The sequence below is a fragment of the Hippoglossus hippoglossus genome, chromosome 8 (assembly GCF_009819705.1).
Source record: "Hippoglossus hippoglossus isolate fHipHip1 chromosome 8, fHipHip1.pri, whole genome shotgun sequence".
Lineage (NCBI taxonomy): Eukaryota > Metazoa > Chordata > Actinopteri > Pleuronectiformes > Pleuronectidae > Hippoglossus > Hippoglossus hippoglossus.
In genome coordinates, this window is record NC_047158.1 from 21,977,320 (window position 1) to 21,996,931 (window position 19,612).

A 19,612-nucleotide genomic window follows, 5' to 3' on the forward strand; every position below is an offset into this window, starting at 1 on the left:
CTCCTTGTCTTTTGCAGTGAGCGCGGCCAGGCAGTCGATGGAGGCGTTGGGACGAGATCTCCTTTTCTTTTCTGCATCAGTTTTTTAAACTTGTAAGAATAGTGAGGAAGGTCTGATTAAAGCTTTGATAGGTTGGATTTGAATGTGGTGATATTGAATATGTGTGCATCCATGTGTGTAGAACAGCTCTTAGTGTGAATATGTGCAGTACATGTGTTTATTCAGAGTTCACAGTGTGATACATGCATGTTTATGTGGTTCTAAATATGTTCCTGTGTGTTTTTTCTGTTGCTCTGATTAGACAGCACTTGACCATTCCTCTCAGTGTTGGCTGTGATCGAGCGTCATAGGAAAGCCATCAGTGTGCGTCAGGTCTGTGGAACCTGGGACACACACACCTCTCCCCTGCAGGTTTCTCCGTCCTGCTCCCACCTGAGCCGTCATGGATCTAATGGAGGGAAACGTGAGCTGTGGAGTTAAAAACTGTAGCACGCCAGGCTTCCAGGGAAACTGCTCCAACCAAGACTGTCAGGAGGAGGAAACAATGTCTGGATCAATGAGGTTAGGTGGGTACAAAACAAGGGTTATGATACTGTAGACGATTTTAAAATGATACAGCCAGCTACTGTCATTATTATTATTATTATTAGTTATAAAAATATAAAAAAACAACTTCAACCTTTATCTGAAGGACAGAAAATTCTAACATTTTCCTCTTATAACTAATTAAACAATTTATTACAAAGAAAAACTGGGAGTTGAGATGATTCTACAGTAAATACAAAGCAGCTGCTTAGCTTAGCTTAGCATAAAGACAGGTTTGTCCTCTTAGCCTGATTCTGTCAATATTCAATAAACAGATCCTCCTCCCAGCACCTTTAAATATCACCAATTAAAACGTTATATATTGTGATATAAACACATGCACACAAGCATTTGCATAGATTTAAAATCACACCACATATTAAACTGCCCAGTTGCTCCCGTCTGTTTCCAGTGAACATGATGATTTACCTCTGCAATATTTTAACTGAAACTGTAAAAACAATCTGGAAAATGAATAAAAGTTCTGGAGGAAAAGTGAGAGTTATAAAATGAATTGTAAATATGTGTCTGTGTGTGTGTGTGTGTGTTCCAGATTTTATTATGCAGAACATTTTATTAAAATGAATTAGCAGAACTTGGCCAGAAAGCTTCAGCAGAATGATGCAAATCAATTTTCTAAGGAAGTTAAAGTTATAAATAACAGTAAAATATTCCTCCCGTCTTATATTGATATGATCACTGGGGTTGAAAATGTTGCTGAGCTATGGAGAAAACATTTAAAGGATATTTCTACCTGACTCCATGTTGTTTCTTATATTTTTATACTAGTCTTTCATAGTAGTTTTGGAAAAAACTGAAAAAACATCTTCTTGTGCCAGTAATCATGAGAACTAATTATTTCTAGAAACGTTTTTACCATTTTCCATTGTGGACTGAACATGTGTAAATTTGTGATTCTAATGAAAATCAATCATCAATATTTCATTTTCTAGTGTGTTTGACTGTGATTTTGGTTCCACTGATAATCTTCGGCCTTCTTGGAAACACACTGACCCTTCTGGTGGTTTGGCTTCGCCCACACATGAGAAGCTCCGCCTACCTCTACCTGAGCAGCATGGCTGTTAGTGACCTGCTGATCCTCCTGCTGCTGGCTCTGGATGTATATAAGGTGCCCTCACATATATCCTATAATACTTATATACTTATACACCTTTTTGTGACAGTTCACTGTGATTTGACCAGATACTCATGGTTTGGCTGAACGTGCACTAACGGATTGTGTCTCTTCCAGTTCTGGACAGGCTGGAAGTTAGGAGACTTCAGCTATTTGCTGACCGTGTTCCTCTCACAGTGCTGCACCTTCTGCACCATCCTCCACATCACCTTTCTCTCCCTGGAGAGGTACCTGGTTTTCTGCTGGCCAATCACCGCTATGACGCTGGTGACACGTCGCAGAACCAGGGCTCTGATTGGTTGCCTCTGGGTGGGAGCGGCTGTCAGTGCAGCACCATTTTTGGCCATATTCATGATGAACTCATTCTCCTCAGGCCTCTGGTTGGCCACGATAATTCTCACCAACCTGTATGTCCTGGTACCCATGTGCATCCTGGGACTGGTCTACATCCTGATTGGACGGACTCTGAGGCTCCGTCCACAAAGCAGCCGTAAAGACAAGAGTCACCGACACGCAGTCAAGATGCTGGGTGAGAAACACAATCCAACACACACACCCTTAGGTTCTGAATTTAGCTTTTACTAAATACAACTGACAAAGGCTGACGAACAGATTTAATACTTTGTCTTCATCTCGGCTTGCACATCTGGAGCCAGAGTCGGAGCTGTATCATCCAATAGATAATCAAAACTAAATTTACCAGAAAAAGAACTCACCAGTTTTATAAGAACCACATAAAATGACAGAAACCATCATTGAGAATATATTTGACGTGTATTTTGACTTTTTAGTTTGGTCCATGTCCCGCCTGTTACCATCAAGGAGGCAGGCAAGGTTTAGGACCTGCAGCCAGCCACCAGGGGGCAATCGAGATGCTTTGGCTTCACTTTTGGGGAGCAGTCATGTCGTCCATCTTTATTTCCAGCTGTGTGTCAATTTAGGGGCTGCATCACAGCGACACGAGTAGAAAGGCTCCTACAGATGCTTCCTTTCATACCAGAGAAAGCTCTGATGAGTGAATCCTTCCAGGTCCAACATGTCCCAGGACTCATTGCACTTTGGTGACGAACCGTATCAACTCAACTAACGGCTCACATGTTAAAAAACCAAGGGGCATTAAGCTTTCTGTCGTGTCCAACTTAAGGACAGGACAAGCTTCTCCTCTGTGGACCAGACGGTCTCATTTTGTTTCAGCCTTCACAGTCTACCTGACCGAGGAAGGAGGTGGGTTGAGTAGATCGTGTCCTCTGAAGGTTGCAGCCCCTGAACTGAGACACAGCTCTCTTGTTTAACAGTGTGAGACATGTATTCTATCACCTGCAGATATTGATGATTCTCATGTCCACTTCCTGTGTCCTTCTCCTCGTGTCCATCAGGAGTGATCGTCTTGGCCTTCGTCCTCTGCTGGCTGCCCTTCCATGTCGGTCGGACCATATTCTCTCTTTCTCTGGGCACTGGTGCTGAAAGTCGGGGAACTAACACAGACACAAACACACACTCGGACATGAACACTCCTCCTGAAAGCACAGGCAACATGGCCTCGGTTACCGAACCTGTTAGCCTCTCAGACTGGGACCTGAAGACACGAGCTCACACAGACACAGATGATGCACTCTGTGAAAACACAAACAACGAGATCGACACACACAGTGATGCAGACGCACACTTGGTGGACTCACAACCTGAAACGCTCACTGACCCGGGCGCAGGTTCTGACGATACGAGCGCACATCATGTTGTATCACACGACGTCAGAGCTGGAGAGAGCACACACAACCTGGCTCCTCGCACTGAAACAGACACACACTCGGAGATACACAATACTACACATAACAAGCCAAACACAACCATTTGCATAAAGTCACAGAAGGACACACTCAGTCTCACAACACCGACAGCAGGCAAACACACGTATGTTGCAACGCCCACTGACATTACACACATTAACACACACACTGACACACACTCCCTCTTTATATATTATCTGTCTCAGTATTTCAACCTGGTCTCCTCGGTCCTCTTCTACCTCAGTGCTGCCATCAACCCTCTGCTGTACAACCTGATGTCCACCAGGTACAGACACGCTGTGCGTAGCCTCGTGCACACGCACTGTCTCACACCGTCTCACTGACTGAGCACAACGCTCTCATCAGGACACTCCACAACCACTTTGTAAACATATAGGCACACGTAACAACAGCAGAAACACAAGGTAGCTGTGATGATCACTGGTGGTTATGCAACGACCATATTAACAAACTGAATTCAGCTGCTTTCAGACCTGCACTGAACTAAGATATCATGAGCTTTGACTGTAGGAGCAGCTAACACCCTGCTAACACACAGCTAACCCTGCTAACACAGCTAACACACAGCTAACACACAGCTAACACTCTGCTAACACACAGCTAACACACAGCTAACCCTGCTAACACAGCTAATACACAGCTAACACACAGCTAACACACAGCTAACCCTGCTAACACAGCTAATACACAGCTAATACACAGCTAACACACAGCTAACACACAGCTAACACTCTGCTAACCCAGCTAGCAGCAGGTATTTACAGATTTTCTCTGAAAGTAACATTCAGACGTTTCCGCAATCTACTCGGGGTCAGCGAAGACCCGCCCACTTAAGGCAAGTCCAGTGATGATTGGTCGGAGTTTGGGGAATGAAGATGAAATAAGCCAATCAGAGGTTGGGTAGGGGCGGGGTTTGTCTTACCTGGGGTGTGAAAAAATAAAATACTTCCGCAAAGATGAAACCAAACAATCGACCTCCTTTAATAGAAAAGAAATAAAAACCTTCAATCTTTTACCCAATTAAACATGTTGATAATATTTTAGAATAAAAATAGACATTTAAATAATAATTTCTCTCCTCTGTGTTTTTTAATGTTAAACTTTGTTTATAACTCCTGGTGATGTATTTACAGAGTTATGTTCGTTTATGTGTGAACTTTATATTGTTTTTAAATAAAGATTATTTAAAGAAAACTGTGTGTGGTCCATGTGGTGTCAGAATAATATAATATCTCTATATATTACAGACAACGTTTCCTATTTTTGTATTTTTTATATTTTAACTTGCACACTTACACCACATTGAATTCCTTGTATGTGTAAACCTGTTTGGAAACAAAACCTGATGCAAATGACATGTTAACTCCTGTTGTCAACGACTGACACGGAAAGAGGAAGGTAGAAGGGTGAGAGGGTTCAGGACAAACGTCCCCTCATCCCTCTTTTCTTTGTCTAATCATTTGTCTGCTGGTTCAGACGTTTGTCTTCGTTCTTCACCTTCACTCTCTCCAGCTGCTCCACTTTTCTCCTCCACTTCCTCGCAACACTCTCCAGCTCGTTCTCCGTCTCACTCAGCTTGTCCAGGTATGATTCTGTGGAAGCTCGTCTCTTCTTTGTTTCTGTCTTAATCAACTCGTCCTTGTGTCTCACGTCCTCCTCCAGCTTCATCTGGTCACTTTTCAGTTGGTGAACTTGATCCTTCAGAGACGTGTGTCCTTTGTTGACGGCCTCCACCTTCCTGCAGCTCAGTCCCTCAGTTGGAGTCGTCTCCTGCTGCAGCTTCACCTCCAGCGTCTCTGCCCGACTCTTCTTCAGCTCCTTGTCTTTTGCAGTGAGCGCGGCCAGGCAGTCGATGGAGGCGTTGGGACGAGATCTCCTTTTCTTTTCTGCATCAGTGATTTAAACATGTAAGAATAGTGAGGAAGGTCTGATTAAATCTTTGATAGGTTGAATTTTACTGTGTTGATATTGAATATGTGTGCATCCATGTGTGTAGAATAGCTCTTAGTGTGAATATGTGCAGTACATGTGTTTATTCAGAGTTCACAGTGTGATACATGCATGTTTATGTGGTTCTAAATATGTTCCTGTGTGTTTTTTCTGTTGCTCTGATTAGACAGCACTTGACCATTCCTCTCAGTGTTGGCTGTGATCGAGCGTCATAGGAAAGCCATCAGTGTGCGTCAGGTCTGTGGAACCTGGGACACACACACCTCTCCCCTGCAGGTTTCTCCGTCCTGCTCCCACCTGAGCCGTCATGGATCTAATGGAGTAGGGAAACGTGAGCTGTGGAGTTAAAAACTGTAGCACGCCAGGCTTCCAGGGAAACTGCTCCAACCAAGACTGTCAGGAGTAGGAAACAATGTCTGGAGCGATCTGGTTAGGTGGGTACAAAACAATGGTGATGATACTGTAGACGATTTTAAAATGATACAGCCAGCTACTGTCATTATTATTATTATTAGTTATAAAAATATAAAAAACAGCTACAACCTTTATCTGAAGGACAGAACACTCAAATATTTTCCTCTTATAACTAATTAAACAATTTATGAAATTATTACAAAGAAAAACTGAGAGTTGAGATGATTCTACAGTAAATACAAAGCAGCTGCTTAGCTTAGCTTAGCATAAAGACAGGTTTGTCCTCTTAGCCTGATTCTGTCAATAATCAATAAACAGATCCTCCTCCCAGCACCTTTAAATATCACCAATTAAAACGTTATATATTGTGATATAAACACATGCACACAAGCATTTGAATAGATATAAAATCACACCACATATTAAACTGCCCAGTTGCTCCCGTCTGTTTCCAGTGAACATGATGAATTACCTCTGCAATATTTTAACTGAAACTGTAAAAACAATCTGGAAAAAGAATAAAAGTTCTGGAGGAAAAGTGAGAGTTATAAAATGAAAACTAAATGTGTGTGTGTGTGTGTGTGTTCCAGATTTAGATATGCAGTACATTTTATTCAAATGAATTAGCAGAACTTGGCCAGAAAGCTTCAGCAGAATGATGCAAATGAATTTTCTAAGGAAGTTAAAGTTATAAATAACAGTAAAATATTCCTCCCGTCTGATATTGATATGATCACTGGGGCTGAAAATGTTGCTGAGCTATGGAGAAAACATTTAAAGGATATTTCTACCTGACTCCATGTTGTTTCTTATATTTTTATACTAGTCTTTCATAATAGTTTAGGAAAAAACTGAAAAAACATCTTCTTGTGCCAGTAATCATGAGAACTAATTGTTTCTGTGAACGTTTTTTACCATTTTCCATTGTGGACTGAAAATGCTTAAATTTGTGATTCTAATGAAAATCAATCATCAATATTTCATTTTCTAGTGTGTGTGACTGTGATTGTGGTTCCACTGATAATCTTCGGCGTTCTTGGAAACACACTGACCCTTCTGGTGGTTTGGCTTCGCCCACACATGAGAAGCTCCGCCTACCTCTACCTGAGCAGCATGGCTGTTAGTGACCTGCTGATCCTCCTGCTGCTGGCTCTGGATCTATATAAGGTGCCCTCACATATATCCTATAATACTTATATACTTATACACCTTTTTGTGTCAGTTCACTGTGATTTGACCAGATACTCATGGTTTGACTGAACGTGCACTAAACGGATTGTGTCTCTTCCAGCTCTGGACAGGCTGGAAGTTAGGAGTCTTCGTCTGTAAGCTGACCATGTTCCTGTCTAAGTGCTGCACCTTCTGCACCATCCTCCACATCACCTTTCTCTCCCTGGAGAGGTACCTGGTTGTCTGCTGGCCAATCACCTCCAAGACGCTGGTGACACGTCGCAGAACCAGGGCTCTGATTGGCTGCCTCTGGCTGGGAGCGGCTGTCAGTGCAGCACCAGTGTTGGTCATGATGGAAGTGAAGAGAGTGGAGGAATTGGATCATATGGGAAAAGAGGTTGAAAAGGAAGTGTGCAGATTATCAGAATGCTCATTCTCTTCAGGCCTCTGGTCGGCCATGATGATTCTCTACAACCTGTATGTCCTGGTAACCCTGTGCATCCTGGGACTGGTCTACATCCTGATTGGACGGACTCTGAGGCTCCGTCCACAAAGCAGCCGTAAAGACAAGAGTCACGGACACACAGTCAAGATGCTGGGTGAGAAACACAATCCAACACACACACCCTTAGGTTCTGAATTTAGCTTTTACTAAATACAACTGACAAAGGCTGACGAACAGATTTAATACTTTGTCTTCATCTCGGCTTGCACATCTGGAGCCAGAGTCGGAGCTGTATCATCCAATAGATAATCAAAACTAAACTTACCAGAAAAAGAACTCACCAGTTTTATAAGAACCACATAAAATGACAGAAACCATCGTTGAGAATATATTTGACGTGTATTTTGACTTTTTAGTTTGGTCCATGTCCCGCCTGTTACCATCAAGGAGGCAGGCAAGGTGTAGGACGTGCAGCCAGCCACCAGGGGGCAATCGAGATGCTTTGGCTTCACTTTTGGGGAGCAGTCATGTCGTCCATCTTTATTTCCAGCTGTGTGTCAATTTAGGGGCTGCATCACAGTGACACGAGTAGAAAGGCTCCTACAGATGCTTCCTTTCATACCAGAGAAAGCTCTGATGAGTGAATCCTTCCAGGTCCAACATGTCCCAGGACTCATTGCACTTTGGTGACGAACCGTATCAACTCAACTAACGGCTCACATGTTAAAAAACCAAGAGGCATTAAGCTTTCTGTCGTGTCCAACTTAAGGACAGGACAAGCTTCTCCTCTGTGGACCAGACGGTCTCATTTTGTTTCAGCCTTCACAGTCTACCTGACCGAGGAAGGAGGTGGGTTGAGTAGATCGTGTCCTCTGAAGGTTGCAGCCCCTGAACTGAGACACAGCTCTCTTGTTTAACAGTGTGAGACATGTATTCTATCACCTGCAGATATTGATGATTCTCATGTCCACTTCCTGTGTCCTTCTCCTCATGTCCATCAGGAGTGGTCTTCTTGGCCTTCGTCCTGTGCTGGCTGCCCTACATCGTCCGTCTGATCATGAGCTATGTTTCTCAGAGATCCGGTCCTAACAGTACAGATTTTTCTTTTCACCTGTTCTCCTGGATCCTCTCCCGCCTCAGTGCTGCCATCAACCCTCTGGTGTACCACCTGATGTCCGCCAGGTACAGACACGCTGTGCGTAGCCTCGTGCACACGCACTGTCTCACACCGTCTCACCGACTGAGCACAACGCTCTCATCAGGACACTCCACAACCACTTTGTAAACATATAGGCACACGTAACAACAGCAGAAACACAAGGTAGCTGTGATGATCACTGGTGGTTCTGCAACGACCATATTAACAAACTGAATTCAGCTGCTTTCAGACCTGCACTGAACTAAGATATCATGAGCTTTGACTTTAGGAGCAGCTAACACTCTGCTAACACACAGCTAACCCTGCTAACACAGCCAACACACTGCTAACCCTGCTAACACAGCTAATACACAGCCAACCTTGCTAACACACAGCTAACACAAAGCTAACCCTGCTAACACAGCTAATACACAGCCAACACACTGCTAACACACAGCTAACACAGTTAACACAGTTAACACACTGCTAACACACAGCTAACACTGCTAACACAGTTAACACACTGCTAACACAGCTAGCAGCAGGTATTTACAGATTTTCTCTGACAGTAACATTCAGACGTTTCCGCAATCTACTTGGGGTGAGCGAAGACCCGCCCCCACCTAGCCTCCGATTAGTTAGTTTAAGGCAAGTCCAGTGATGATTGGTCGGAGTTTGGGGAATGAAAATAAAATAAGACAATCAGAGGTTGGGTAGGGGCGGGTCTTGTCTTACCAGGGGTCTGAAAAAATAAAATACTTCCGCAAAGATGAAACCAAACAATCGACCTAAAACCTAAAAACCTTCAATCTTTTAACCAATTAAACATGTTGATAATATTTTAGAATAAAAATAATACATTTAAATAATAATTTCTTTCCTCTCAGTTTGTGTTTTTTCATGTTAAACTTTGTTTATAACTCCTGGTGATGTATTTACAGAGTCATGTTAGTTTATGTGTGAACTTTATATTGTTTTTAAATAAAGATTATTTAAAGAAAACTGTGTGTGGTCCATGTGGTGTCAGAATAATATAATATCTCTATATATTAGAGACAAAGTTTCCTATTTTTGTATTTTTTATATTTTAACTTGCACACTTACACCACATTGAATTCCTTGTATGTGTAAACCTGCTTGGCAACAAAACCTGATGCAAATGACATGTTAACTCCTGTTGTCAACGACTGACACGGAAAGAGGAAGGTAGAAGGGTGAGAGGGTTCAGGACAAACGTCCTCTCATCCCTCTTTTCTTTGTGTAATCATTTGTCTGCTGGTTCAGACGTTTGTCTTCGTTCTTCACCTTCACTCTCTCCAGCTGCTCCACTTTTCTCCTCCACTTCCTCGCAACACTCTCCAGCTCGTTCTCCGTCTCACTCAGCTTGTCCAGGTATGATTCTGTGGAAGCTCGTCTCTTCTTTGTTTCTGTCTTAATCAACTCGTCCTTGTGTCTCACGTCCTCCTCCAGCTTCATCTGGTCACTTTTCAGTTGGTGAACTTGATCCTTCAGAGACGTGTGTCCTTTGTTGACGGCCTCCACCTTCCTGCAGCTCAGTCCCTCAGTTGGAGTCGTCTCCTGCTGCAGCTTCACCTCCAGCGTCTCTGCCCGACTCTTCTTCAGCTCCTTGTCTTTTGCAGTGAGCACGGCCAGGCAGTCGATGGAGGCGTTGGGACGAGATCTCCTTTTCTTTTCTGCATCAGTTTTTTAAACTTGTAAGAATAGTGAGGAAGGTCTGATTAAATCTTTGATAGGTTGGATTTGAATGTGGTGATATTGAATATGTGTGCATCCATGTGTGTAGAACAGCTCTTAGTGTGAATATGTGCAGTACATGTGTTTATTCAGAGTTCACAGTGTGATACATGCATGTTTATGTGGTTCTAAATATGTTCCTGTGTGTTTTTTCTGTTGCTCTGATTAGACAGCACTTGACCATTCCTCTCAGTGTTGGCTGTGATCGAGCGTCATAGGAAAGCCATCAGTGTGCGTCAGGTCTGTGGAACCTGGGACACACACACCTCTCCCCTGCAGGTTTCTCCGTCCTGCTCCCACCTGAGCCGTCATGGATCTAATGGAGTAGGGAAACGTGAGCTGTGGAGTTAAAAACTGTAGCACGCCAGGCTTCCAGGGAAACTGCTCCAACCAAGACTGTCAGGAGGAGGAAACAATGTCTGTATCAGTTAAGTTAGGTGGGTACAAAACAATAGTGATGATACTGTAGACGATTTTAAAATGATACAGCCAGCTACTGTCATTATTATTATTATTAGTTATAAAAATATAAAAATATAAAAAACAACTTCAACCTTTATCTGAAGGACAGAAAATTAAAATATTTTCCTCTTATAACAAATTAAACAATTTACTAAATTATTACAAAGAAAAACTGAGAGTTGAGATGATTCTACAGTAAATACAAAGCAGCTGCTTAGCTTAGCTTAGCATAAAGACAGGTTTGTCCTCTTAGCCTGATTCTGTCAATATTCAATAAACAGATCCTCCTCCCAGCACCTTTAAATATCACCAATTAAAACGTTATATATTGTTTCATAAACACAGGCATTTGAATAGATTTAAAATCACACCACATATTAAACTGCCCAGTTGCTCCCGTCTGTTTCCAGTGAACATGATGAATTACCTCTGCAATATTTTAACTGAAACTGTAAAAACAATCTGGAAAATGAATAAAAGTTCTGGAGGAAAAGTGAGAGTTATAAAATGAATTGTAAATATGTGTCTGTGTGTGTGTGTGTGTGTTCCAGATTTTATTATGCAGAACATTTTATTAAAATGAATTAGCAGAACTTGGCCAGAAAGCTTCAGCAGAATGATGCAAATCAATTTTCTAAGGAAGTTAAAGTTATAAATAACAGTAAAATATTCCTCCCGTCTGATATTGATATGATCACTGGGGCTGAAAATGTTGCTGAGCTATGGAGAAAACATTTAAAGGATATTTCTACCTGACTCCATGTTGTTTCTTATATTTTGATACTAGTCTTTCATAGTAGTTTAGGAAAAAACTGAAAAAACATCTTCTTGTGCCAGTAATCATGAGAACTAATTGTTTCTGTGAACGTTTTTTACCATTTTCCATTGTGGACTGAAAATGTGTAAATTTGTGATTCTAATGAAAATCAATCATCAATATTTCATTTTCTAGTGTGTGTGACTGTGATTGTGGTTCCACTGATAATCTTCGGCGTTCTTGGAAACACACTGACCCTTCTGGTGGTTTGGCTTCGCCCACACATGAGAAGCTCCGCCTACCTCTACCTGAGCAGCATGGCTGTTAGTGACCTGCTGTTCCTCCTGCTGCTGGCTCTGGATGTATTGCAGGTGCCCTCACATATATCCTATAATACTTGTATACTTATACACCTTTTTGTGACAGTTCACTGTGATTTGACCAGATAGTCATGGTTTGGCTGAACGTGCACTAAACGGATTGTGTCTCTTCCAGCTCTGGACAGGCTGGAAGTTAGGAGTCTTCGTCTGTAAGCTGACCATGTTCCTGTCTAAGTGCTGCACCTTCTGCACCATCCTCCACATCACCTTTCTCTCCCTGGAGAGGTACCTGGTTTTCTGCTGGCCAATCACCGCTATGACGCTGGTGACACGTCGCAGAACCAGGGCTCTGATTGGTTGCCTCTGGGTGGGAGCGGCTGTCAGTGCAGCACCATTTTTTGCCATGGTCACGATGAACTCATTCTCCTCAGGCCTCGAGTTGGCCACGATAATTCTCACCAACCTGTATGTCCTGGTACCCATGTGCATCCTGGGACTGGTCTACATCCTGATTGGACGGACTCTGAGGCTCCGTCCACAAAGCAGCCGTAAAGACAAGAGTCACCGACACACAGTCAAGATGCTGGGTGAGAAACACAATCCAACACACACACCCTTAGGTTCTGAATTTAGCTTTTACTAAATACAACTGACAAAGGCTGACGAACAGATTTAATACTTTGTCTTCATCTCGGCTTGCACATCTGGAGCCAGAGTCGGAGCTGTATCATCCAATAGATAATCAAAACTAAATTTACCAGAAAAAGAACTCACCAGTTTTATAAGAATCACATAAAATGACAGAAACCATCATTGAGAATATATTTGACGTGTATTTTGACTTTTTAGTTTGGTCCATGTCCCGCCTGTTACCATCAAGGAGGCAGGCAAGGTTTAGGACCTGCAGCCAGCCACCAGGGGGCAATCGAGATGCTTTGGCTTCACTTTTGGTGAGCAGTCATGTCGTCCATCTTTATTTCCAGCTGTGTGTCAATTTAGGGGCTGCATCACAGTGACACGAGTAGAAAGGCTCCTACAGATGCTTCCTTTCATACCAGAGAAAGCTCTGATGAGTGAATCCTTCCAGGTCCAACATGTCCCAGGACTCATTGCACTTTGGTGACGAACCGTATCAACTCAACTAACGGCTCACATGTTAAAAAACCAAGAGGCATTAAGCTTTCTGTCGTGTCCAACTTAAGGACAGGACAAGCTTCTCCTCTGTGGACCAGACGGTCTCATTTAGTTTCAGCCTTCACATTCTACCTGACCGAGGAAGGAGGTGGGTTGAGTAGATGGTGTCCTCTGAAGGTTGCAGCCCCTGAACTGAGACACAGCTCTCTTGTTTAACAGTGTGAGACATGTATTCTATCCCCTGCAGATATTGATGATTCTCATGTCCACTTCCTGTGTCCTTCTCCTCGTGTCCATCAGGAGTGGTCTTCTTGGCCTTCGTCCTGTGCTGGCTGCCCTACATCGTCGGTCTGATCATGAACTATGTTTCTCAGTGGACTCTTGATGAAAGTTCACGAATATTTTACCTGGTCGCCTGGATCCTCTCCCGCCTCAGTGCTGCCATCAACCCTCTGGTGTACCACCTGATGTCCGCCAGGTACAGACACGCTGTGCGTAGCCTCGTGCACACGCACTGTCTCACACCGTCTCACTGACTGAGCACAACGCTCTCATCAGGACACTCCACAACCACTTTGTAAACATATAGGCACACGTAACAACAGCAGAAACACAAGGTAGCTGTGATGATCACTGGTGGTTCTGCAACGACCATATTAACAAACTGAATTCAGCTGCTTTCAGACCTGCACTGAACTAAGATATCATGAGCTTTGACTGTAGGAGCAGCTAACACCCTGCTAACACACAGCTAACCCTGCTAACACAGCTAACACACAGCTAACACACAGCTAACCCTGCTAACACAGCTAACACACAGCTAACCCTGCTAACACAGCTAATACACAGCTAACACACAGCTAACCCTGCTAACACAGCTAATACACAGCTAACACACAGCTAACCCTGCTAACACAGCTAACACACAGCCAACACTCTGCTAACACACAGCTAACCCTGCTAACACAGCCAACACAAAGCTAACACTCTGCTAACACTCAGCTAACCCAGCTAGCAGCAGGTATTTACAGATTTTCTCTGACAGTAACATTCAGACGTTTCCGCAATCTACTCGGGGTGAGCGAAGACCCGCCCCCACCTAGCCTCTGATTGGTTAGTTTAAGTCAAGTCCAGTGATGATTGGTCGGAGTTTGGGGAATGAAGATGAAATAAGACAATCAGAGGTTGGGTAGGGGCGGGGTTTGTCTGACCTGGGGTGTGAAAAAATAAAATACTTCCGCAAAGATGAAACCAAACAATCGACCTCCTTTAATAGAAAAGAAATAAAAACCTTCAATCTTTTAACCAATTAAACATGTTGATAATATTTTAGAATAAAAATATACATTTAAATAATAATTTCTTTCCTCTCAGTTTGCGTTTCTTTATGTTAAACTTTGTTTATAACTCCTGGTGATGTATTAACTGTAAGGGTTTTGGTATTCTGAGTGTGTTTATTTTGTCCTCTTCTTTATTAAGAGTGTTGTCTGTTTTGTCATTACCTTGTGTTTCTTGACTTCCTTGTGTTTATGTTTGTCTGAGTTGTTTCGGTGTCCCTGTGTTCTGTTTCCTGTTTTATTTTGTAGTCTCTGTTCATAGTGTGTTTTCTCTCTTCACTTCCTGTTTTATTTTGTTGTCTGGGTTCGTGTGTCTAGTGTCCAGTTTTACTTCCTGTCTGTGATTGTCTGCACCAGTCCTCATGTGTTTCACCTCTGTCCAATTGCCCCTGCCTTCCCTGTGTGTGGATTTAAGTCTCTGTGCTCCCCTTTGTCCTTGTCAGATCGTTGTCTATCGTCGTTATGTCCCGTCCTCTTCTCCTGTGTTTTCTCCCGTGTGCTTTTGTTTTTGCAGTTTTGATTTTTGAGATTCCTGCGTTTGTTATTTTTCTGTTCAAGACTTTTCATTAAAAAGACTCTTTAGTTCAAACTCTGCATCTGGGTCCAACTGCCTCACCAAATCCTGACATTAACAGAGTTATGTTAGTTTATGTGTGAACTTTATATTGTTTTTAAATAAAGATTATTTCAAGAAAACTGTGTGTGGTCCATGTGGTGTCAGAATAATATAATATCTCTATATATTAGAGACAAAGTTTCCTATTTTTGTATTTGTTATATTTTAACTTGCACACTTACACCACATTGAATTCCTTGTATGTTTAAACCTGCTTGGAAACAAAACCTGATGCAAATGACATGTTAACTCCTGTTGTCAACTACTGACACGGAAAGAGGAAGGTAGAAGGGTGAGAGGGTTCAGGACAAACGTCCTCTCATCCCTCTTTTCTTTGTCTACTCATTTGTCTGCTGGTTCAGACGTTTGTCTTCGTTCTTCACCTTCACTCTCTCCAGCTGCTCCACTTTTCTCCTCCACTTCCTCGCAACACTCTCCAGCTCGTTCTCCGTCTCACTCAGCTTGTCCAGGTATGATTCTGTGGAAGCTCGTCTCTTCTTTGTTTCTGTCTTAATCAACTCGTCCTTGTGTCTCACGTCCTCCTCCAGCTTCATCTGTTCACTTTTCAGTTGGTGAACTTGCTCCTTCAGAGACGTGTGTCCTTTGTTGACAGCCTCCACCTTCCTGCAGCTCAGTCCCTCAGTTGGAGTCGTCTCCTGCTGCAGCTTCACCTCCAGCGTCTCTGCCCGACTCTTCTTCAGCTCCTTGTCTTTTGCAGTGAGCGCGGCCAGGCAGTCGATGGAGGCGTTGGGACGAGATCTCCTTTTCTTTTCTGCGTGAGTGATTTAAACATGTAAGAATAGTGAGGAAGGTCTGATTTTAATAATTCATAATTATGCAATATCATTTTTTCAGTTTTGGCCAATGCCAGAAATAAGTGGAATTTTGAACTTTCACTCAAGCCAAAGGTTTGAATTCAATTCCACTAGTCTGCCACCGGAGTTGACATTCAACCGTACTTACAAACAAGTGCATTGTGGTGACATTTAATTTATTCATAACTACCACTTTAAGTCCTCATAGTGTTTTGCTAAAATATTGCTATTGTTGCTACTAACTCCAGTTGAATATTCTTGAATTTCTTTTAACATTTGAATATCACATATTCAATGTTAACTGGTCAAGCTGTGAAATTTCCTGTAACTGTTAAGTGTTTTTGAATGAAGACATAGCGAGCCACCGGCCCTATGGAACAGAGCTTGTACCTGGCTGTTACTGCCAAGCATTTCAGCCCAAGTTGGATAAGAGAACCTGAGAAAGAGCCACAGCGTGCTTCCAGCCCTGTGAAGTTATAGAACCCCTAACTGTCACTGCCCTGCATATCAGTTAGTGTGATTAAAAGTTTGGTGAACTGATTTACCCACCATAGTTTTGGTTAGACTAGTGTACGATCAAATCCACACTACAAGGTGTCTGCCAGTGCAACACCAAAGCCAACCACACTGCTTTTTGATTTATAAACTTGGAAATCTAATCCATCAATTTCAGACCCAACAATGGAGAACCCCTGTGTAGAACAGTTTGTTTCTTCCCTAGCACAGAGCCTGACCCCTGGCTATCATGAATTCATCAGCAAGTTGAACTTCAGTGAGTGTAATAAAGAAATAGATTCACTACTTAACGACAGGTGTGATGCACAAACAGCATCAAAGGGTCCATTGTTGAGATGTATGATTCTAAATTTCCACAGGCAAATCAACCTTGCCTGTCAGAGCAAAGCAGCCGTGGAACAGGAGGTAAAAGCTCTAAGAGCGCAAAATGCTCTTCTCCTCCAGGAGGTTCAAACGGCTAATAAGAAAGCCCTGCACTATTTAGAAGACCTGCACTCAGCAGAGTCAGATCTCATTTCACACAAGGAGGAATTCTTAAAACTTAGATTAGAAGGCCCGGCCTCACATCAGTTTTTCAGCTAATGTGATTCTGGTTATTCCGATTCACACTCCTCCAATAGTGTACGGTTAACTCCCTCTTCACTCCCAAGATGGGACAGAATCCCATCCGACCCGAAGTCTTTGGGAATTAAGTCACCTCCTGAGCCTCCACATTCCAAGATGCTTTAGCACCTCCCCCTCAACCAGAGAGACCTGCAGCAGGTGATGCACGTGCCCGGACCTCACAGTGTCCTCGCTTTGATTTGCTAGAGTTTCTAGCTAAAGATATTGAACAATTTGATCCAGAAAACTGTGATAACAATATTGATAATTACTTTAGGGAACTAGATCTCAGCCTAGGTGATGTGCCAAATGCAACAGAAAGAGAGAAGGTTAGACTCGTGTTAAAAACCAGCTCTACAGCTGTTCACAGGTTAATTCAGTCACTTCCTTCCAATGTCACAAATAACTACACAGAGCTCCGTCAAGCACTAGTAGAAGAATTATCTTCTACTGCTGACGAGATAACATCCATTGTTACAGCATCCCAAATTCAACATTCACGTTGCGAAAATCCAAGGGATTATTTCAGACGTTTGAGGCATGTTTATTTTCAGGGAAAGAACGCACCAGGCCTAGAAGAACATCCCACCTTCAAGTCCTTGTTCTTACGTAACTTACATCCATGTATACGCACACATGTTGTACTGATGACACAGCAAGGAAAACCTTCAATGCAGCAGATCAGGAAGATGTCACAGGTGGCTTGGGAAACTGTTGTCACTTCCAAGGCTACAGTAGGTGCAACCGAGCCCGTCAAAACAAACAGCACGGTGTCAAATTCATCCGCCGCCTCAAAACTTCACCCTCACAACAAAACGAAGGGGGGTGACAACAGGCAGCGTAGGGACACAGAGCGTATCCGCCATGTCCACCCACTTCCCAGAGACAGGCATTCCCACAGTAGAAGCTGTAGGAAACCATACTCTGACATTCTGGCCCAGACAAATTACCACTACTCAGAAGATGACGACAGCGTCTCTGAGTACAGTTCAAAACCTGGTTATGACCGAGCACACAGTGACAGCGCCTCTGAAGTCCTCCTGGACTCTGGCTCCCCAGAGCGTTACGGCCCTGAGCCACGACACAGGCGATTCAGAGCTCGCTCCTCACGGCCATAACCAACACAGTTCACCCCGGTACTGACAGTCAGTATTAAGTTTCTTGCAGTTAATAGGCAAACTGTTTTGTTAGCAACAGCAGTAAACTCCAAAACCTAAATTCTGATTAAACTTATATACCACTGCCAACTTTGTAAATATGTTTGGATCGACTACTTTTCATTTCATAATAATGAAGTCCATACCACACATGTTAGGACATTAGCATATTATTACAGAAACAATGATACAGTCATTTGAATTTTGAGACTTTGAAAAATTATGACACCCTTGTGCAGAAGTTTAAAATTGTTAAGTCTAACAGATCAGACTGAGTACTACATTGAGTAGGATCCAATGAGTGAACACAAAACTCTTGGACATTCCAAAAATGACCTTATCATTGTATGTGCCACTCTCTCTGCATGCTACCTTTCAATTTACAATGTCAAATGTTTCCTGTTTCTCCCTAACCTAGTGAAGAGCACAGGTTATTCATATTGTACTGTCATTGTGATCTGAATTATTTGTCTAATTTGAATCTTGCTTAGCCAAACTAGATAGTATACACAAATGCCCAGATGTTACAATCCAAATGAACTGACAATTGACTTTTCCAGCTTTGGACTAAACATGTTCAAGTTCGCCCTCAGGAACCCACGTCAGGTGCGATCCTGAGAACGAAGGGGGGATGTTGGGACATGGAATTTGTGGATACCCTTCGGCCTACATGGGTAGTCAAAAGCCTGAGCACATGTTCTTTGTCCTGGAGAAAACCAGAGCAAGTTCTCCCAGGGTGTGGCAACGTCACACAGAGGTGTGAAAATCCCCCCAGGGACACAGGTTTCAACTCCCACTGGTCACTCTGGACCCCATGACCTGTGAGGTCACCGGGCCAATATAAGGCCAGGTCTACCCCTCTTCTGTCTCTTTCTACAATCCTTCGAGAAGAGAAGGGTGTCCAGCCTGGCTTCTCCAGCTCACATCTTCTCTTTCCATCCAACTCTTCGAGAGGAGCACAAAGGTGCAGCTTCCAGCTCATCTCACCAAGGAAACCTCCTTGCAACCCAAGCTCTACCAACCTCCTAGCAGCGACGCGATGTCCTGCAGGAGAACTTCAACCAGCAACTGAGCTGCACAGCTCAACAGAACTACAAAGGCAGGAGCCACACAACCAGCCAGACGATTTCACCGAACTGCGACTGCACAGCAACTTCTTTTTTCCCTTTTCCACGGACGGGTAACACAACTGGGCTTAATAATTATACTAGGCTAAGCAAAGACTGTTTATTCGATTCTGTGTGATGTTTATAAGTTTGATTTGTGTTGTGATATTTTGGTTATAAGTTATTCGAAAGTAAAGTTAATGTTTGTTATGCTCTTCACAGACTTTCTGTGCATTACACTCTTTCTCTAACTTGGCACAAACACACACACAGACACACGCATAAATCTTCACCTCATTATCTCTACATGTCGTAAACATTCCAATGGGGGGGAAGGGTGTTATCTCTTTGGCCAGCCGCCATTTTGGAAGCACGCTGACTCACACAGA

The 19,612-nt window shown here is 43.0% G+C and overlaps 3 protein-coding genes across 3 annotated transcripts; all 3 read left to right on the forward strand.

Moving 5' to 3' along the window:
- Positions 1-1,495: 1,495 nt before the first annotated feature.
- LOC117766111 (growth hormone secretagogue receptor type 1-like) lies at positions 1,496-4,066 on the forward strand (the record flags this gene model as incomplete). Its single annotated transcript, XM_034592823.1, has 4 exons — positions 1,496-1,714; positions 1,838-2,249; positions 3,097-3,174; positions 3,685-4,066. Coding segments are annotated over 4 exons (876 nt in total), but the record flags the coding sequence as incomplete, so codon positions are not given.
- Positions 4,067-5,890: 1,824 nt separating this feature from the next.
- Positions 5,891-8,923, forward strand: LOC117766112 (growth hormone secretagogue receptor type 1-like). The gene is made up of 5 exons (XM_034592824.1): positions 5,891-5,912; positions 6,884-7,059; positions 7,184-7,661; positions 8,327-8,356; positions 8,509-8,923. Exons 1-5 carry the CDS (start codon positions 5,891-5,893, stop codon positions 8,790-8,792), a joined length of 990 nt encoding a protein of 329 aa, XP_034448715.1. The 3' UTR covers positions 8,793-8,923.
- Positions 8,924-10,815: 1,892 nt separating this feature from the next.
- On the forward strand, positions 10,816-13,833 carry LOC117766113 (growth hormone secretagogue receptor type 1-like). Its single transcript, XM_034592825.1, has 4 exons — positions 10,816-10,837; positions 11,815-11,990; positions 12,115-12,526; positions 13,374-13,833. Exons 1-4 carry the CDS (start codon positions 10,816-10,818, stop codon positions 13,607-13,609), a joined length of 846 nt encoding a protein of 281 aa, XP_034448716.1. The 3' UTR covers positions 13,610-13,833.
- Positions 13,834-19,612: the final 5,779 nt, after the last annotated feature.